Source organism: Streptopelia decaocto (genome assembly GCF_964273445.1).
Source record: "Streptopelia decaocto genome assembly, chromosome: 2".
In the NCBI taxonomy this organism is placed as follows: Eukaryota; Metazoa; Chordata; class Aves; order Columbiformes; family Columbidae; genus Streptopelia; species Streptopelia decaocto.
Window position 1 is genome coordinate 160,423,531 of NC_138655.1, and position 22,157 is coordinate 160,445,687.

Sequence of the window (22,157 nt, forward strand, 5' to 3'; positions counted from 1 at the left end):
TATAAATCAGGAAATCAGCTTAGAAGTTTTGCATGTGTTTGTTCCAGAGAGTTTATCCCGATTAATAAATTTTGTGCGCATTGTTTTGCTGTAGAACATCTCTTAATTTTTCCAAAGGACCAGTGATGGAAATAAATACTCACTGTAGAGCAGAGTTAGTCCTCTTGTATAGGGCTATGAGGATCCAGAAGGCAGAAGAAGGAGATGTGGAGTCAGCCCTCTGAGATGCTTGTGTGGACAGTGGAGGAACGATGATCAAGGACAGAAAACCTTATGGAAGGTGCAGCTGAGCTGCTTCATCAGTTGACAGTAGGAGGTTCACATCCAAAGGAGAATAGGGCCACCATCATTGGAACAGTGTATGGACAGACACTGCACAAGTAGAGTAGCTAGATTAATGTTCTTCCATCTAGAAAAAGTGTGGATCGAAAGGATGCAAGTCAGAGGTAAATACAGTCATGAATGTTGTGGGGAAAGCAGGTATCACAGAATCACAGAATGTCAGGGATTGGAAGGGACCTCAAAAGATCATCTAGTTTAATCCCCCTGCCAGAGCAGGAACATTTAGATGAGGTTACACGGGTAGCGAATGATTGTTTCATGGTGCCTGAGAGAAGGGGTACTAAGTGAAATTGTCCATCAGCAGGTCTAAAATAAGCATAAGGAGGTATGTTTTCACTCAACACATAAAGAATTGGTAGGGGTGATAGACCTGGAAAGCACAAGTGAAAGCCAAAAGTATAAATAGCTATCAGGATTATTGGAAAGAGGTAAGAAAAAAAGTCTGAGTATAAGAATAAGATAAATTAAGTGGTTAGGTGTGTGGAAGTCGAGGTCATATGCAGCTTCCATTTGAGGGAGATAAGAAGGTATGTCCTCCATCACCAGGATATGCAAAATGCAAAGCCATAAAGTCATTTAGTTGCTAACTTGCCCTGCTACCTAGGAATCTTCCACAGCTCTTTACCCAATTGGGGTAAATAAAAAGCAGAGGGTAAAGGTAAAAAAATCCTTCTTATTTCCTGTTCAGTATCAGGAATGTCAATTCATTGTTATTTGTAGATCCAATTAAGAAAGATAAGAGTGGTGTGGGAGAGGAAGAGAAGAGAAAAATGCCATTATCCTCAGAATAAATTGAATTAAAACAATGAGTGAAATCTGCATGTCCAAAAACTGAAGTAAACCCAGGAATACTTGGACATTTCCATCATAAGTTTACAGGTTCGGGGACTTTTGATCAAAACAAACATGTGGGGACTTTTGATCAAATCTTGTCTCAGAATTTAGCCAGTCCTGCTTGTTTTCATTCAGAGGGATTTCTTTCCCTCTGTATTTGCTGCCCAAAGCGGAGAGTTTCTGAATCACGCTGTGAGAAAAAGCCACTTGGGGTAAATGTGAGCCGTGTACCAGATTTTGTATGGCTACACGAGCAAATCAGAAGGAAAGATAGGAGCATTCAGCTAATTGCTTGCAACCATCAATTCCATTTTCATAATAGGCACGCCATCAAACCACGCAGATCAGGGAATTAAGAAAGGGCTTTGTGAACTCTGAAGAAGCATTTGCTTAAACCAGGAGCAGCTGCTGAGCCAGATGGCGAAGTCCTGTCCTAAAGCAGGCGTGATACTAAAAAGATGCAAAAGTGTACGGAGGAAGAACGATCTCTCCTCGTGCTTTGTGTAAACAATTGATTGCCATGGCATGCTGCATGTGGGATTTTATGGAATTAGTGCATAAGGAAGAGCTGTATTTTATTAGATATACATATATTACATATATATAGCAGTTTACGTTGACCTGGATGACCAGCCCGATCTGCTTAACTGCAGAGCTTGTGTCTTCGGCTGGACCAAAAAATGTGGGGATTTGATTAAACAATTATGGCCTGTCGTGCTACACGTGAACCTTTAAGGAGCTGCTGCAGTAAAACTTACTGAAAACTCATTATTCAGGCCTGCAGCTTCACCCCTTGCCTTTCAATAGTGTTTTATGCCTTGACTGTCAGAAGCACTTATATAAATGAGCCAAAGGTCTAGCGTTGTATTTGTACTTGTGATTTCCTTCTGTAAGCAACGGCTTTTATATCACAGCATACTTTTGGAAAGATAACTAGGTAGTTTCCCATCCTGGTTGTCCGGAATTCCTGTAGTTCCTTTAGCTTGTATAAGGATTACCTCTGTACATTATATTTGTCAGCTCTAGAGGACCTTTTTTTTTATCTCACCCTTTCATTTCTGCACTGGTATTTTGCTCCTTTTTCACATTCATCCCATCCTACCTGGCAGGGAGCCTTATGAAAAGGTCATCACCTTGTTCCCATTCAAACCTCATCATTAAACTCCTCTTTGTCCTGATATCTGCAAAGAGAGAAGACAGCGGTGAAAGAGCTGGGGTGCTGAGATCCCTCTAATTGTCTCCCCGCGGTGCTTTGCTCAGGACTCAGGTACACAATTGAGTTATTGCATCTTGGCAATTATTGTGCATCTGTCAAGCCAGGGTAGCTCCCAACATGCGTGATTTACACCTTTGGTAGCTGTGGAGAGATTTCGTTTAATTTACACTGCAATGAAAACAGTTTAGTCTCATTGCCTTACCTGCTCTTTGCCACACACAGAGTGGCTGTGGATGAGCTGGAGAGCAGTACATCACACCAACATCAGTATCAGCATCTCGTAAATGGTATCGCAGCCTCATGAGATCATGTGCCTGCTGGGAAATAGAGATTTTTGTCCTATGTTTGTGACAGCACCCAGAAGAGGACTTCTCTTACATGCAAGGCTCCCATTCACAAGTGCACTTCTGAATTAATGAGAACTTCTTACACCTTCTAATTGCCTTTGCATATTCTAACCATGGCCAAACTGAAACACAGGAGGCTCCATCGGAACACAAGGAAACACTTTTTTATTGTGGGGGTGACCAAGAACTGGAGCAGGTTGCCCAGAGTGGTTGTGGAGTCTCCATCCTTGGAGGTATCTGGACATACTTCTGAGCAACCAGGTCTAGGTGGCTCTGCCTGACCAGAAGGTTGGATCAGATGACCTCCAGAGGTCCCTTCCAACCATTCTGTGATTCTGTAAAAGCAGGAAGCCAAGTTCTCTTAAGACATGTTATGAGTTTATTATCATAGATGAGAGTTAGTCATGATTTTTTTAAAATGAAACTTTTTCTTTTTAGTTTAAATGGAAAACATCATCTCATCAAAATGGATGTGGGTTTTAGGAGTAGTAGACTAGGAGTAGACCCAAGGGAATGGCAGGAAGATGTGCCAGGTTGGACATGAAGAAAAGGTTCTTCACCCAGAGGGTGCTGGACACTGAACAGGCTCCCCAGGGAGGTGTCGTGGCCCCAAGCCTGACAGTGTTCAAGAAGAGACTGGACAACACCCTCAGACACACGGTGTGAACTGTGGGGGTGTCCTGTGCAGGTACAAGAGTTGGACTCGATGATCCTTGTGGGTCCCTTCCAACTCAAGACATTCTATGATTCTAGATACACTGCTTTGACAGTTGCAACGTTTCTGATCAAAATGAAATGCAAACCCCACAAAAGACAGATTATTTCTTAAGTGGGATGAGGAAAAAGCTGTTAACGGATACCACCTTACCAAGGGGACTCTGTCCATACCAGGGGCTTGAGCTTCCTTTATCCACAATGGAGAGGAGAGCCTGGAGCACAAACCTGCTGGCAATGGGATGCTTTCCAGCTCTCACTGTGAATCTCCTCCACTGTGCGCTGCTAATTATGTGTTACTGAGTTGTAAGCCTCTGGTCTTCTCATTAATTTTCCAGGAATAGAGTTTGAAAAGATTTAGCTTCAGTCTGATAGGAAATGGGAAGGTTTTGGGGACCTTGTCAACTCTCGAAGTCCCCAAGTTCTGCCTGTTCCTGTACTGCCACTTATGTTTTGTGACTTCAATGTACTTTCTTAGTGCATCATTCTGGGGAGAATATGTGCTATATGCAGTAGTGAGAAATACAAGTTAATGGGAAACGGTTCTGGAAAACAGCTGGTGCGTTGAATACTTTTTCTTTCTATTGACAGGAGATCAGACTTTATTACCAAAGTCCCACTATAAATGGAGAAACTGAGACCCAGGGACATCACAATAACTGGCTGCAGTTTCACTAGAGATCTATGGCAGAGCTGAGATTTGACCTTGTAACACAAAAATCTCAGTTTAATACTCCAGTTGAAAGTCTGCTGCCTGTAAACCTCAGAGTAAGAACTAAAAGCTTGGGAGGCAGTTTTCCAAATTGTATGTTTGTTTTCACTATGGAAAGTAATCTGATAAGTAATAGTAATTAGAAATGTTGTTTGCTATCACTTGAGCAAAAATTGTGTATTTTCTGTATTTTCTACCCTTGTACTTTTTGCACCTCCCAGACATCTAGTACAGAACATGGAAGTTATTAGAAAGGTTCATTGTATTGCACTACATGTGTAAACTTGTACATCAAAATGTCACATAAGCAGCAAAGGGTGGTAGAAAAACTTACCTTGGAAGTGAATTTCCCTAAAATCTGGGACATTTGTATTATTATTTTTTAATCCCAGTGATGCTGTGTTATTGTGCTTCCCCCTACCTTAGTTTCCACATCTGCTAAAGCATTAAGACAACTTCTGGAAGTACTCTTGAGAGCAACGAGAAGAATTACAAAAAGAGTCAAAGAATTGTGAGGAAGTGCACTTAAAGTGAAGAAATAGGAGGAAATTAAGCTTAAACAAGCAGCCCTTAGTTCACTGGAAATAAGAAGCAAATAATCAAAACCACCATGAAAACTAAAGGCATTCCCAAACAGAGAGGAGGAGTTTTGAGCAGGAAATAGGAAGCAGAAAAGTTCAGATAATGGGATCCATTGTAATGAAGAAGAAATAACAGAAATTACATAACACCTCAAAAAAAAAAAAAAAACAAAACAAAAGTACTGAACAGTCATGTCCTTGATTTGTTTGCACAAGATCTCTTATGATCCCGATATGAACTCTGGCAAAAAGAAGTGGAAACAATGACCATGCAGAAGAAACCTGGGAACAGGAACCCAGAAGACGATGCTAAAGTTCTTGTTTTGAAGCAGCTGATAAAATGAACAAAGGCACCAAAGCCTGCATGGAGTTTAGTTCTGTTGTAAAGAGAAATTACAGGGGCAAGTTTTAGTGTCAAAATCCACCTGTCACAGGGATTCTAGAAGTGAATTAAGCCAGGGGATGGACTGCTGCTGATTTCAGTGCATGACAGGACTAAGGTTCAGAAGATGTTCAGATGACTCAGTTGTCAGAAATTCCTGGAGGTGATGCTTGAATATTTTCATGACTCATAGCTACATAACAGATTTGCTCCTGTTTGCAGAAGTTTTATTATCCCTGTGTGCAAAGAACCCCATTGTTGGAAATGTTTGCAAATCTCTTGAGTTTCACTGATGTAATTCTTCATTTAAGAAGCAAGTTTTGACTGTTGTTTGTTCATTCTAGTTTGTTGTACCAGCTTTCCAGTTGGTGGTGGCAGGCAGTTGTATGTGATAAATGACACAAAAGGAATGCCACAACTATGTGGTTCGTGTGAGATGGACAGGGTGGGGACCAGTGGTCAGAGTGGGTGAGAGGAGGATTTGCAATGTGTTGTTGGATGTATTTCTTCTTTGTTATTTTTGCCTAACAAACATCTATCTTGGCCTTTCAGACTATGAACCTTTTAGGGTAATGTGTATCCCAGTCAGATTGCTGGTATCTCCTTCTGTTGCTTGATTAATGTCTATGTACCCCTTAGCCAAACAGGACCCCTCCTAGTAACTAGAATCCCTGTTACAGTCACACCAATCTTGCAGTCACTTTAGAAAGGAAAGGAGAAGATTAAATTTGGTATCTTGGCCTCCTGACAACAAATAATGTCCTTACGTCTGCTCGGAGAAAGTTGATTCAGCAGAGAAGTGAGTTCCTACCAACAACAAACCGACTGGCTGCCACTGAAATCATTTTAAGGACAATGTGCATTTCATAGGCCAACTTTGAACAATAAATTATTTCTGATATTCATCCAAACCAGAGATGTCCAAACAGCTAATTACCTTCTGTTATGGAAAGTGGGTTTGACGTCTATCTGGGACAGGAGGCGGAGGTATTTTGCAAAGCAAGAAGTGCTTTTCTTGGTGTACACTGGACAATCCTGAATGCAGAGTACCAATGAGGCATGTGAACTTTACAGTTTTGTCAGTTTTGGCTGAAGGAGAGAGAAGTCCTTATGTTAACTAAGGCTCTTTTCAGGCTGTTGGAGGCCCTAGGCACTCAGCTTGCTTATGAGTCCATTTAATCTTCCTGCCTTTGACTATACATGTTAAAACAGGCAACACATGTTGTCAATATCTGGTTTTTCTCCTTTCACAGCCAAATTTCAAAGAGTTTGTTTCTCAAATGAGAGTGCAGTAGATTTCCCAGGAATCACATTTGATCAGGGCTCTGCTTGTAGACGAGGTTGGGGTTTTGAGAACTGCATTCTTTTCCCAGACCTCCATAACGTTACCTGCATAACGTGAAATGAGCGCTTTATCTATTCCTGGCTTGGCTTCTCGCAACTGAAGTGAAAGACATAAATACTTCACTGCTTTGTTTAGATGAAAGTTTTTCCAGGAACAAAGGTAAAGTGACAATAACACTCTCAAACAATATTGGTGTTGTGCCAACAACCAAAGGTCTGGGTACAACTGGCATTATGATACCATTAGAAGAGATGTTTTCTGGGCAACTCAATATTAAAATGTACTTGTTTTTAAGGTCTGAACTTTGCGACCCAATGAGTCTCTCCCTTTTATGTGTTCTGTGTAATATAAACACTTCGTAACAGACAAGAAGTATGAGGATTTTACTCTAAGTGTTACAAGAAATGTGCTCTGGCATTTTAATCAACAAAAGGCAGACATTTGTTTAACGAAAAGCTGAACATTTCTTTTTGAAGTATCCTTTTCTATTCCAGGGAACGTGACCAGGAATTGTACAAGCCAGGGCTGGACGGATGTGTACCCTGCGCCATACGCTGTAGCTTGTGGATATGATTCCAACAGCACCCCGGGGGAAGAGGTTTGTAAACCTGGATGGGTAGACATCAAGAATTACCAGGGATCAATATCAGAACCACATGATCTTCCCATACCTGATTTTTTTTTCCATTCCCACTCTGATTCCTCAAGAAGGAAGAATCTTCTTGGTGATTCCTAGAAGCAGAGATTAAGTATCTGATTAAAGAGATGATTCCCCCCCTTTGATTTGCAGGGGGGCGGCAGGAAATCAGCGCCTGAGGAGATCAGATCAGTGTCTGTGTGATGCCCACACGCAACCTCAGGTGCTTGATTTTCCACGCTGAACTTTGAAACAAGCCCTCCACTTTTAAATTTAGCCTTAAGTAGATATGGTGATTCTAGCATTTCTAGGCAAACATAAGTATCAAATGATCAAAAGGGATAAAAGGGCAAAACTCACTTGCCATCAGCAGTTGTCTGCTTATCACAATCAGCAAAAAATCAATAAAACTGCAGGGAACGCACAAATTTTCATGCAATGTAACCACATTTTGTGAAGTAATCCACAAGCTCTCTGGGATACTGCCTGTAGATACTGACCTTGCTATAATTAGCTTTATAGAGTATTATCATTACACAGGAAGAAGTTTGTTATTGGTTTGCTACATGCTGAGGCATGAAGGGTAAAGTCCAAAGAGGATAACAAAAGTTGTTGGAAGTGAGATTCACCTCACTTAACCAGAAGTTCAACATCTAATCTAAACCAGTCACCTGCAGCTGTCCCATATTCAACAAGAAAAATCTTATGCTTGAAAAGAATTATATTTCACCACAACTCTATGTTTATATTAAACCTATGCCCATGCTTTTTTTCTCCTGTATGACATATGTCAGTGTTTGTCAAGGCTTGTCATAGGAATCTCAATAATTAATAAATATGTACAGTGAGAGGTCCTTGTGTATGGTCACACATTACCAAGGCACTCAAAGAGTTAACGGAGAATCTGAACAGAATTGAGACAGCCTTAGGAGGGAAAGAACACAGAAAATAATAGAGGGAAATTTGCACAAAGAATTTGAGGGGGTCTAGTGAAGAGATCTTGAGTCTGCCCTCAAGATCAGCCACCGCTTCACATCCTCGAGCATCCCATTCCTCAGGTTCAGTTGCATGGCACCAGTTGCACGTTGTAAAAGCCTTTGTTACTGGTCTGCATTGGGAAGGTCCTCCATTGAGAGCTCCGTTTGTGTTCCAGCTGCAAAGGGGATTTGGGAATTCCTGGGACATGCTTTGGCGACCCAATGGATTGCAGCATTGCCAGAGTGCTGCGTTACCAAGAAAACACGTATTGTGCTCTTTTAATTCTTTCTTAATTATTTTCTCTTGATTTCCGCAGTTTTGTCATGCTGTTTAAGTCTAATTTGTGTGAAAGGTGGCTGAGGGGGGTGAACATGAAGTACTAGCCTGTAAAGAAGAATAGATTTTTGTTGTTGCTAAATTGGCTGTCAGTTTGGGCAGGAAGAAGTAAAGGGAACAGAAAAAAAGAAGAACAGCAGGTTGTATGGGACATGAGGTTGAGAACAGGCTGATAAGCTTCCATGCTTAAAACACCTCATGCACTTTTAACGCCTACTGGTCTCAAGTCAGAAACAAGAAAAGTATGAAAAATAAATGAGGGCTGTGTGTAACATTTTAGTTGTGAATTGTCTCAGTCCCTAAGAAGCAGATGATGTAGGCACCAAGGCAGTGCACTTATGATCTTTGCAGTGATAATGATTCTCCAACTTGACCATTAAAAACCACATGATAGAAAATGGGGGGGATTGTTTTGCTGTCCCATTGTCATATGTCTTGCACAGCTCTGTCTGGTCAGAGAGAGGCCACCCTAAGTGTCCCCATAGGCTCTGTCTGAAGATGGTGAAGTAGACATCTCCACTGGTCAGTTCACCCCACGTTTCTCTCCCAAGGGACCTCTTTGCATTTACTCCAGAGGGAGCCCAGGTGAGTTTAGGCTAGGTGATGTGATCCCAAAGCATGACTGGGTGCAAGGCTACTGAAAGACTTGATATCAGTATTTCTGTTGTTTTTCTCTTACAAATCTAAATGTTTCACATAATGATCTCAGTTACCAAGGGACAAATCTAGAAGCTGCTGAATGGAAACCAAGGAAGTTAATTCTCAGTTAATCTTAGTTTAGCATCTACCTTAACTAATTGTTCTTATCACATTCCTGTGAAACTAAACAGAGACTTTTACAAGAGAGAGGTTAATCTTAGTTTAGCATCTACCTTAACTAATTGTTCTTATCATATTCCTGTGAAACTAAACAGAGACTTTTACAAGAGAGAAGTTGAGGAAATTGTCTCATTTCATTTTGTAAATCAGTCTAGGTCTAGAACTAGAACCCAGGCATCCTGGCATGCATTGCCTTCATTTCTCTAAATTCCTGTTTTTTCTAATGAGAATATTTTAGTAATCTGAGTGCTGAGTGAAATTCCAATTCCATTTGTTATCTTAGGTGAAATTCTCTGTTTTGAGATCTGTAAAATAGGAATTGATTGTCATTAGCAAGTGCAAATGAAGAGTGAGAAGTCATTTTGTGCTGTTTCCGGAGTAAAAATGACCCCACATGATATAATGCTCAGCTCAATGCAGAGCCATCTCGCTGTATACAGCAAGGATTGGTCATCGTAAAATAAGAGGGCAGGAAATTGTTTGTTGAATAACATAACTTGCTCTTCTGAATAACTTTGGAAGCAAAAGGCCCTACCTTGTCATGTTTTACAGTTTCCATCAACCACCCCACTACTAACATCTCCTATGATATCTCCTAATTTCCTTTCCCTTGTTTCTCTGCTCTCCTCAATATAGCATGGGACAACCTTTTCCTCCAGCTCACTCCCCTACAACAATCTCCCTCCTTCTGCTGGTCAGGTCTTTCCCGGAATGTTTCTGCTCTGGTGCTACCAGGAGAGAAACCAGATAATGAAGGGAGGACATCATCAACACTAAGGAAGTTGACTGCTTTTGTTGGAAAAGTCTCAGCTGCTTTGGGGACAGAGGCCTGAGCCCAAACTCAGACAAGACTGGAAACAAGACTATAGTTAACTTTGGGTGGGATCTGCAGGATGATAGGGTAGAAAGGTAGAACCTCCACTGTTCCTTACTGTAGTGCGAGTCCCTCCAGGCAGTGCAGATGAGCCAGGCTTTGGTATGACCACATTATACTGGTTGGCTCCATCATCATAGCATCCTCCTGGCATCATATGAGTGAGACCAGGTAGACAAATTGCTACAAATTACATATTCAGAACTACTGACCCAAAGATCTTGGTGACGTGGATTTATTCAATGTGGCGGTAAAGACACCCTGCTTTTAGCCATCTCTGAGATCTGAGGTCTAAGGAGAAATATAGACATGACCAGTGTAAACTTTGCAGTCTCTGAAAGGTCTGTTTTAACACTCTCCAAGCTGGCTTGTGCAAATGCTAGAGGATTACTGCTCATCTCAGCCTCACTGGTTCTGTAAAGTACCTAGTACTTGTCAAGGCCTATGAAAATAACATACAAAAATGTCAACTCTCGCCATTGTTAAAAAGTGTTTTCTGTCTAAACTGCTCTTTGCAGTTTTGGTTTGTTCTTTATTCTCGTTTGGTTTGTATTTAATAGAAAATGATGACAAGGAGGGCAGAGGTGAGTCAATCAGGGTTGGAAAAATAAGATTTTCCACAAACTGAGTTAGATTCTTACAAAATCTTGGATTTTTCATTGATAAAACAAATGTCCAAATACCAACTGATGTTTTGTCCTTTTTCTGAGCTGATAATCAAAATATATTGATTTAGAGTATTGCTGGAGAGCCTTAGGAGAACTGGAGTTTTGTTGCTTTACTTCCTCATTTTATTTAGACTGAGATTACTTGTTGGATTTAAGTCCTGTGGTGCTCCATGCTCAGAGGTTTCTTCTGTGTACTATCACAGAAAAGCCGTAAACTAATTTCCAATTTAACATACGTTTCTTAATTAACATATCTGTGATTTCAGTGAGAACGTTTTAAGTTTTTACTTGCTGAAACACAATATCTGGCTCGCACAAAAACAATCGCATTTCCAGACCAGTTCTATCATCGAAGTTCTTTAATAAGATCAAGCTCATCATACTCGCCACCTCAGAGCGGATGTGTCAGTGCCCTGTTTTACTCAACATTAGTCACTCTTGTTCCACAAGATTATAACCATGTAGCTATCCCTGCAAGTGTCAAATCAGAGTCCTCCCTGCATGAACTTTTCCCTTGTGTAACCTGCAACCTGGTTTTGGAGAGATCCAAGCTCCACTGAAACCAGACACAGTCTTCTTATTCACACTAGTGGTACTTGAGTCCTGTGTTCTACTGGATGTGATTTAAAATGGTGATGGAACTGGAGATTTTTTAATAGAATGGAATAGGACTATTTCCTTACCTCACCAAGAAAGTCGGTAAAAGCTCAGTGATGGTGTATTAATGTCATCACAGTTACAGCTTCCTCACAAGGGGTGAAGGAAGGGCAGGTGCTGATCTCTCTGGTGACCAATGACAGAACCCGATGGTCAGGTTGGACATGAGGAAAAGGTTCTTCACGCAGAGGGTACTGGACACTGGAACAGGCTCCCCAGGGAGGTGTCACAGGGCCAACCTGACAGTGTTCAAGAAGAGACTGGACAACGTCCTCAGACACACGGTGTGAGCTGTGGGGTTGTCCTGTGCAGGGACAGGAGTTGGACTCCATGATCCTTGTGGGTCCCTTCCAACTCAGGACATTCGCAGAATCACACAGAATCACAGAGTCTCAGAGATTGGAAGGGACATAGAAAGCTCATCCAGTCCAATCCCCCTGCTGGAGCAGGAACACCCAGATGAGGTTACACAGGAAGGTGTCCAGGTGGGTTTGAATGTCTGCAGAGAAGGAGACTCCACAACCTCCCTGGGCAGCCTGTTCCAGTGCTCTGTTACCCTTACTGAGAATAAGTTTCTTCTCAAATTTAAGTGGAACCTCTTGTGTTCCTGTTTGAACCCACTACCCCTTGTCCTGTCATTGGTTGTCACCGAGAAGAGCCTGGCTCCATCCTCCTGACACTCATCCTTTAGATATCTGTAAACATTAATGAGGTCACCCCTCAGTCTCCTCTTCTCCAGCTCCAGAGGCCCAGCTCCCTCAGCCTTTCCTCACACGGGAGATGCTCCACTCCCTTCAGCATCTTGGTGGCTGCGCTGGACTCTCTCCAGCAGTTCCCTGTCCTGCTGGAACTGAGGGGCCACAACTGGACACAATATTCCAGGTGTGGTCTCCCCAGGGCAGAGCAGAGGGGCAGGAGAACCTCTCTGACCTACTGACCAACCCCCTTCTAAACCACCCCAGGTACCATTGGCCTTCCTGGCCACAAGGGCCCAGTGCTGGCTCATGGTCATCCTGCTGTCCCCAGGACCCCCAGGTCCCTTTCCCCTACACTGCTCTCTAATAGGTCATTCCCCAACCTATACTGGAACCTGGGGTTGTTCCTGCCCAGATGCAAGACTCTACACTTGCCCTTGTTATATTTCATTAAATTTTTCCCCGCCCAACTCTCCAGCCTGTCCAGGTTTCGCTGGATGATTCTATGATTCTATGGTTCTATTTAGGAATGCATGTTGGCAGCTCTTTGAAAGACCTCTTTTGTTTCTTTCCTTCACATTAGCAAACAGCATTCTATGGCACAGTCAAGACCGGCTACACCATCGGACATACCCTGTCGCTCATCGCTCTCACAGCTGCCATGATCATTTTATGTCTCTTCAGGTAAGACCATGAGCATAGGTAAGGGGATGGCTCAAAGGACATAGTGGCTGTTTGAAATAGGTTATGAGTGTTACAAATGGATGCAAAAGACTTCTGTAAAGTCTCAGTTGGACAAGGGAGGGAAGTTCTTCCATCTTTCAGGCCCACTGTTTTCTGATAAGTGGTTTGTGGTCTTTGTATGGGAGTTATAACCCAAATCCAACCATTTGGGTTGGATTCATCTCACTAAGTGTAGCTTGATGGATCTCTGCATTAGAGACCGTTAATCCAACAACTTTGATATAGTCCACAGGAACCTAGTCAGCATGGTGTATATGGATACTATGGAATGATGCATTTCTACTAAAGTGGGTATTCAAAATGGGACAAGTGAATCACATCCCAAAACTATCTCTCAAAGTCTATTTCAGAAATGCTTCCTGCTATAGCTGTATGGCAAGACATAGACACCCAGAGCCCTCTCAGTTATGCTGGAGCCTCTGAGATGCACACACAGGTAGCAGATATGATGTGGGACCTTCAGGAGACGCAGACCCTGAAGGGCAGATACTCTAAAGTATACCAAATTGCATTAGATGCCTAGATTGCAGCAAATTAACCCTTAGTGTCCATTGTTTATAATAGATTCAGGCATCTAAATGTGGGTGCCTACAATTAAGAAGTTTGCATATGAGGTGATCTCTTATTATATTGTTGTTCATGTATGGAGAGAGCAGGAAAAGACGACATCTGTGAGATGGAAAAACCTTCTGGATGTGTTTCCATCTCATGCCACTCTCCAATGGCTTCCCTGAAATGCATTATATGGTTGTCCAATTTATGACAGTCTGGTCCAGACATCACTCCCAAGGAAACCTATAGGTAGCAGTCTATGTTCTAGGGTAACTCCCACACTTATATCAAGACTGGCCTCACCTTTGAGATCTTTGCACTTCTCAACACATGTGCTGTCTCCACTCCTCTCACAAAGGAAGAGTGAATCAGACACACGTGCAAATTATCTCATCATCCCAACGAGGTACAAGGTGCCAGCCAAACTGGTGCAATTGTCAGGGTTCATGCTCTTCATTTGTGGGAAACAGCATAATTTGACTTGCCTTCGCCTGCAAGTACAGAGGACTCAGCTCGGTCACATTATCTTGCCATCGTCAGAGATTAAGAGCATATACTCTGCCAATGCACAGTGACTCATTAAGAGGTGGTAATTTGATCCTGTTGCTGAGCGAGGTCTGTTGTGGTTCTGATGACTGTACCAAGTACCCATTGGCAGAGTATTAGGCCTTTCATTTTAGCTGATGTGAAGTCTCACTTGAGAAAAAGACCTACTTGATCAGAATTCATCTTCAAAATATTAGTGCGCAAGGGAGAGAAAAACCCTTGTGTTGTTCTCAATATCATTAATAATTAGTCATTTTTAAGTGAAAATGTAGTTCATATTGATCCAGAAAGCCTGTAATATGTGTTAATTTTGACAGCAGCTGATAAGAATTTATTTCTCTTTCTGAAGACGCATTTAACTTTGAAAAGAATTATTGTGGTACAAACATTCTGTAGAAAAGAGGCCTTTGTGATGAGCACAGTTTGCTCAGTCAAAAACATCTATTTTCCATTGGAGAGCAGTATGATGGCCCTACTTTCTGTCATTCTGTATTTTGACCTTTTTTCCTGAGAACTGGAAAAGCAGCAACACTGCTGCAGATGTATGGATTGCCACATGATCTGTGGATTTTAAAAGCCCTAAGTGGATTTGCAGTGATGTATATCAGAACACAGTCTATCTCTGGGTTTCTAATGTTTAATTCCAAGTCTATGTCTTGGCAGAAGAAACATGTAAATAGAAAAATAATTCTTTTGAGAAGCCTTGCTATTCAGAAATGTTGTTTCTTCTCTTCCCAACAGAAAACTACACTGTACTCGAAATTATATTCACATGCACCTCTTCATGTCCTTCATAATGAGAGCTATCGCGGTCTTCATAAAAGATGTCATCCTATTTGAAAGTGGAGAATCCGAACAATGCTTTGTGAGTTCGGTAAGTACACATGCATATCGAAGTTTCCACCTTACTCTGTTAAGCAACACACCAAAAATTACCTTGCAAATGCGTGTGAGACAGTACTTTGGGAACATTTCAATTTTATTTTTTTCTTGTCTGAAAGAAGCATAAACATGATTGCTGCAGATTAATTGGCATGGAAAAGGCATAAAATAGATTAGCAGGGTGAATAGGCATCTGGTCCCTTCTGAGGCCAAACCCACAACTGGGGCTCTACAAAAATTTGGAGCTTCAGTCGATCCCGTGTCCATCTCCCAGTAGGATGTTAATTTCTTGGATATCCTGGTCAAAGGACACTTGCGGTTCTGAGTTTAGGGATTCAATAAAACCTTTCCCCTCAGTGGGGGTGTGAGTAAGATCCAGATTCACATGACTAACTTCGGGTATCTACAGGTTAAATACCTATACATGAGCTACATGTGTAAAAGGCAACCATAGTTAGTCAAGCTCTAATTAATATACTCACTGGAGTCTGGAGAGCTGTTTACCTGCACTTGGATGGCTCTCTGGGCTCCACTGATTGTCCAGTTCTTAGCAGGAGTTTAGGCAGGAAATACATGTGTAGACATCACTGTCTGTTTTTCATCTGGATCTGTATCCCACGCTAGCTGTCTGCAACTGGGAAATTTCCCCACTGGGATGATAAATGAGGGGAATAAAGGAGTTGGGATATTTTTTTTTCACTTTCAAACCCAGCGTTATCAGCTGGAGCAAACATTAAGGAGGAAGAAAAGTTGTTTACCTAAAGCCATATTGACGTAAGAGGACACTAGTTATGAATAAATTTAGGCAGGAAATTGAAATCAGCAAAATAAAGAGATGTGGAGCCCTCCATAATAAATTCAGAACAGTAGATGAGCTGCTTGCTGCTAATAGCAGGGGACTGGGCACAGCAGTCCAGCAGATCCCTTCTGGACCTGTTTTTTTATGTTATACAGAACTAGAAAAATATTATCTTTTTTATTCCATCCACACAATTTCTTCTTTGCCTTGTGGTTGTTCTGTATCCTCACACCAAGTCCTTTCCTTGCTGATATAATGACCTTTCTGCTCGAGCACCTCTCAGCTGATACCAAAGAGTAGCCCAGTCCCAGCTTTTCCCCAAGAACTTGTTCTCATTGCAGTGACTGTTTCTTTTTCCCCTCTGTGGTTCACTGGGATCTGTATTATTTAACAACGGGCTTTTACTGTGAAGGTCCATGAGTGATTAGAATGACATGTAAACTGGAATAAACAATTCCTTGGTGTCCACTGCCACAAATAACTAATGCTAATTGGCAGAAGAGCCAAGAACCCAATGAGCTGTGGAGGTTGAACTGATCTCTCACCCCTGCGGGAGTTTGCCATGTGAGAAGTGTTTGCTCCAACTGTCCATCCAGAAACGCTTCCATGTATGAATATGGGATTTTGTCCTGCAGAATCCAGAGTTCCTGGAAACCAGCCTGCTTTCAAGCAGACCAGTGGTACCACCATTGTGTGCGTTTCTTCCCATTAAGAGGCTTTTCATGTTAAATGCCAGCTCAGACAGAAAGGCTGAATGATATACAAGGGTTATAAAAAATATGTGGAACAAATCTGTCTCCATTGCACTAGGCTGAGCATAACCCTTGTGAAATCTGTGCCTGCCTTGACCCAACATTTTGGACAACGCTTTAGGTCATAGGGAAAAAAATACCTACATGAAATGCAATCAAAATGCCTCTCCTAAATATTCATCTATTTGCAGAAATAATTATAAAATCCATTGTGTTTATGTGGGTTTTGCTTGGGTTAGGTTGGCTTAAGTTAGGTTAAATAATTGGTTTGCTTGTGCTTTGAACTTGCAGCATAAAGTTTTGACTTGGGATACCTGGGTACTAGATCATATACCAGAGGTCTAATACACAATTTACTGAAGGTTTTGCGTATAATGGCTAGAAATGGTCTTGAGCTTCTTCAGTCTGAGGAGAGATTTGAACAAACAGTACAACTTACTGAATACTGTCACCACCATGTTGTTTTAGAAGAGGGCAAAACCAAAGCAATAACGTTGTTTTATTAGAAGAGAAAGTACTGCACTTATTTCCTTTAAGGAAAAAAAGATAAAGGCACTGTGCTCCCAGAACAGATTCAGGGCTTAAAAAATCTGAATGAGCGGAGACTTCTCCCAACATTTCTGCTGAAGAGACCAGATTCCTGAATTCAGTATTACCTGTTGCAGTAAGGAGACTTAAAATTATGTTTTATGCACTAGCCACACAAAAGGATTTTTAAGCTCTCCACCAGCAAATGTGTCAATACTCCAACCAAGCAGGAACTCCACTACATGTAGGTGTGTATATAATGGAAAAAAACTTGTTCATAAGCTTTGCTGCAACAGCATTTTTACTTCATTTTACCAAGTTTATTGAGTATGTCTACGGGACACAGAGCCCAAGAATGTAACAGTAAGCATTTCAGGGTCAATGAAGGCAAAATACACGTGATGTGTATAACTATAGGTTCCTTGAATTCCTTGCTCCTTCTTTCTTGATAAACTCACAATTGGGGGAAAGCAAAGTTTTGCTGCTTGGGTGAAAAATCCAGCCTGTTTTCATGGGTCAGAAACTGTGAGTTGATCCCAAGACCTGCGCAAGGTGGCCCAGACCCTTTGTCCTGCACCAAGGAAACTCAGCAGCAGTAGCTTTATAAATGACCATCACATCTTCTCCTCTCCCCAGGTGCCCAAATCAACTAGGCCTGTTCATAGGCACAATGGAGATCCCTTGGCTTGAGTAGAAACATGTTGACTGACCTTCAGAGAAGTCTGGCCCTCCAAAAGCCCAATGTGGGATTTTCCAGTGGGAAACAAAGCACTGCAAGGACCTTGAACTTTCTAGAAGGGTAGAAACATAGAGGAGTCTGATGGCCACATATATACACAGCATATTGGCCAAGGTACCAACAGGCATCAGTAGACAAAAGTCACATTCTCTCTCTTTGTCATGCCTTCAGTCATACAGTATGTCTGTAATTCTGTGTAGTTGAATCATCCTGTTGGTTTAAATTGCTTAAAAATAGGCGTATATGCAACTGTATTTGTCATCTAGGCTTTAAGCACTCAGATGTAGACAAGCATCTGGGAGAATGCTTCTCAGACGTAGAGGCTGAATTTCAGCTATAAGTTGGCCAACATGGGCATCCTTACTTAGAAGCGAAAAAGGTGTTGACCATCAGATCCCACAATAGAATTGACAGGAAGCAATAGAAGGAGAGCTTGATGGGAGCTCTTGCTGGGCTCCCTCCCTGACAGTTGGCCACAGGCCAGGCCCACAAAGGATGGATGAAGTGATCCATCCCTTCAAGGAGAAAGTATCAGATTCTGGGTTATGCCTCTTCTGCTCCTTGGACTGCTCATATCAGGCAGCCCTTGAGGGTCTAGACCATGGAGCTCTAACATGGTTTTAAACAGTTTTGCTTGGATGTGTTACCCTCTTGCCTTCTCCTTTGCTCCTGGAAATGACCCAGGAGTGAGGGCAGAAAGTTAGACAGCAGAAGAGCTCTGGAGCAGGAACTTTCCTTGCATAAGTGACCCTGTTACGCCTGACACATCAGTGCCCCCAGTCACAGGCTGGCACCTTAAAGAAATTCAGTATTGCCAATAATAAGAGAAAATGTGATAAGTACAGGGAAGGGCATTATTAAAACTCTGATCACCTTCTCCCTTTATTTGCTGCCTTGTGGTTGACTTGCTTTATTACTGAAGATGTGTTCAGAAGTGACAGCGTTCTGCAATTGGTGAGCACAAAATAGGGACAGTTACCCCATTTACCAAGCTAATTCTATTTTTACGTCTAAACTCAACTCTGAGTCATCTGACGCAGAGGCTAGACCAGCTAGAGCTAATCACCAGCTTAGAAATGCTCACAAGACTGCCCCCGAAAATCAAATGAGTACTCCTAAGAGACAAAATAGGAAGGCTGAATCCCTCAAAGACTGACAGTTACATAACCCTTGTTAAAATCAGTGGAAGCAAAATGCTTAAATAGCCTCAAGAATCACAGTCATGGGGCTTAAACTTGCTTCTTATGTGAGGAAAAGCAGACATAAGAGCTTCCTACTGAGTTTGACAGATAGCGTTGTATTTGAGGAAGCCTGCGTGGGAGGTGGACAAGGCATAAAGTGCAGTCATGTGCACCACATTTTTTTGTTGGTGTAAACATTTACAGGTCCACTTATTTTAATAGAGTTCGCGAGGTTTCTGCAGGTGCAGGATCTGACCCTGCGTGCTTTGCTGTCTTGCAAGAACATAAAATAGAGGTTGTCTCATGTAACTTGCACATTAACTAAGACAGACTTTTAAATGCTTTGCCATTTTCCGCTGGCTTTCAGACACTATTAAAGAGGCGAAAGCACAAAGAAAGGCCGAGGTTATCTCCTGGGGCTTTGGGATCCATTTGGATTGAGCTATTGCTAGAGAAATGATACTCTAACCAGAGAAATCCAGGTTCAGTGGTGGCCCAGTCTTGGCATAATTGGTGGCACAGGTAAGAGAAATGGAGATTGGGCCCAATATCTTCCTCCTAATATCTTCATCCTTCTACAGTCTTGATGGGAGCAAGGCAAGATGTAGCTTGTTGAAGCAGTGTGTGTGTGCATGTGTATGGGTGTACAGCACAGCTCATCAGTCTAGAAATGCCACTTCTGCTTTATGAAAGCGGTAACAAATCAACAAGCACAGACACAAATCCAGGTTATAATGGCTTAATAAATTGCCCGGTGACAGCTGACATGCAGTAAGTATTCTTAGGCAATGATGGGAGCATGAAAATGTATTGTGACCTAGAGGAAGGCAGGTCAAGATAAATTGAATTAATTTGCTATTGCTAAGGCTTAAGAGCACTCTTGCATAATGTTTCTGGGGCACCATTGATGCAGAGCAGCATGTTAATAGGAACAATGTGTGTTTGAGGCCTCTTATCCCTTTTGCCTGAGATAAATGGTGACCATGAATTCAGTTACATTGATCCACCTGATGTACTTTTTGTAGGGACAACTTACAGATGAATCCAGTAGGAGCTGAAGGGTCCATCATCAAGACATAAGTTTATTAATCCCATGAAGACCTTTTCTTTGTTGTAGTTCCTGATAGAGAGAAATTGCTTTAACCAAGGCTTTGAGCTTGACAACTTAGGGTCTCACAAACTGAAGGCTACGTGCCTCAATGGTAAGCCAATTTGTGTCTATCAAGATGGAACTATAATAATTTCTTTAGTCAAATTTATTTATTCATAGATAGTGTTGAGTCCTCAACACCCAAAATTTCCATACAACTTCCATGAAAATTTGCAGAGACACTCATTAGTAGAGCTATTTATCATTTAAAATTACTTGCTTGTCAGACTCCATGAGAGGGAAGGAAGGAGTCAAAGGCACCCAATTGATTTAGGAGATTTCTTGTTTGTATAGTCCTCAATTCTCGTTCATGGTAGGACATAAATCTTGTGAGGCTTTTTTATTGTTAATCTGTGAATCTAGTCTACAACTGCAATTAAACTGAGGGAAGAAATGAAAGTGATGCCTTTTTTCCAGGCATTTCTGTTTGTTTGGTTTTAATTTGTTTTTTTTTTTTTTTCCGTTGTTACACAAAAGGTTGAGTGTGCTAAGGGTAAGTTAACACTTTTTCTTTTCTTTTTTGTTTTTAATCTTTTTTTTGAAGCTCAGCAAATTGATTTGACCTAAGTGCTCATTTTCAGAGGAATAGAATTTCCCAGTAAGAAGCGTTTTTATTTCTGTCGACAATTGCCGTTGACATCATGCCGAATTTCTGCAAATTAGGCTTCCAGCAAGAAGCCCTGTTGAAGTCAGCAGGGGCTTTGCCACAGGCCTCCGTAGGCTCAAACCATTACCCTGTGTAGCCACATTGTCTCTGCAGAAGACTGGGCACAGTAGCAGAAGGCTGAGATAATAAATTGATATTCACATTTTCAGTTTGCCAAGTCAACTTCTGGGATTGTCTTTACTGCAGTTTCTCTTGCGGGACTACGGCATGTTTTTCCACCCTTCTGTCAAAGCCAAGTAAGTAGTGAAAAGATAATCTGTAAAAGCCAATAGCCTTGAGCATGGGAATGAGGCAAGAAATAGCCTGGAACTATAAAGAGACAATATTGTATCTTAGCCACCTCCTCAGAAAAGGTCCAAGCTAGGATCAACGGTCACTAATCTGTGAAGGTGACCTGTAGAACAACGTTACTCTACACTCTAGTTGGAACAAAAATCCCCACTTCAGTGGGCAAGAGAAATTTTCTTTTTGTTTCCAGTAAACAATATTGGCTTGAGAAACATCTTCCTAGGGCAAAGCTCATTGAATAGCCTCACCTTTCCTTTCTTAACAGAGGCAATAATACCTCCGCCAGTACAGTATAGCCACTCTTCCCATTAAATTGTTTTGTCTCACAGAGTAATCAACCTTATAAAAAAAAAAAAATGCAGAGAGAAGTACTCAATGAAAAGCAAAAACATGCATTTGGAAACTAAGTCTGTCCTGAAATCTCCATGCAACATGCACAGAGATTAATGGACAAAGCAGAGCTGTGGAAAACGCTATACAGTATTTAGAGGATAAAACAGTCATGAATTTGTCAGTTGTATGAATGTGACAAGATAGTGAGATGGGGAATTAATCACACCATGTAATCTTACAAGCAGAGCAATTATTTGGTTATTGCATCTTCATTACAGATTACATCAGACCTTGGCTGAGGTGGACATCTCAAAAGAAAAAGAGCTGGCATGGAATTCAGTCTGATTTAGGCACGTGATCTGAGAACTGGCTCAAGTTTGAGACTCCCAAATTTAGTTATGATAATGACATGAGTGTCTAAAATGGCACTGTAGTTATGAAGATGTAGGGTTAGGCACGTCCCCATTTCTGAAGGTCCTAATTTCAGCAGGTGGTGCTTGCTTGGTGCTACCCTGTCTTCCAGGTGTGCCTCAGCAACAAGATCATGAGTGGGATCTATATAAAGCTTTTAAATTAGATTAATGAAGCCTCCTTGACCAGGCTGGGGCAAGGACTAGCTGTTGCTGTGGGCAAATTCAGCATGACTCACTCAGCAACCAGTCCTTCAGATAGGTTGTGTCTTCTGACCAACATAAAAGGAAAGTGCTGGATAAATCTGTCACTGAGAAAATGAGTTTTCACCCATCTTCTGTTGAAGTCTCCTGCAGAAATCCCTGTGTAAATCTCTTTCTCCTGCAGCAGCTGTGGTACCTCAGGTAAAAGAACCAAAGTACTTTAAAGGGGATTTTGAGGTCTCCAG

General features: G+C 41.7%; 1 protein-coding gene across 1 annotated transcript in view; it reads left to right on the forward strand.

Moving 5' to 3' along the window:
- Positions 1 to 22,157, forward strand: part of LOC309436579 (vasoactive intestinal polypeptide receptor-like) — a gene marked incomplete at its 3' end in the record, with an annotated part of 72,419 nt that overhangs the window by 26,742 nt on the left and 23,520 nt on the right. Inside the window, 3 exon segments of the mRNA XM_082045858.1 lie at positions 6,968 to 7,071; positions 12,721 to 12,821; positions 14,721 to 14,853. Coding sequence (XP_081901984.1) covers positions 6,968 to 7,071; positions 12,721 to 12,821; positions 14,721 to 14,853 — 338 coding nt within the window.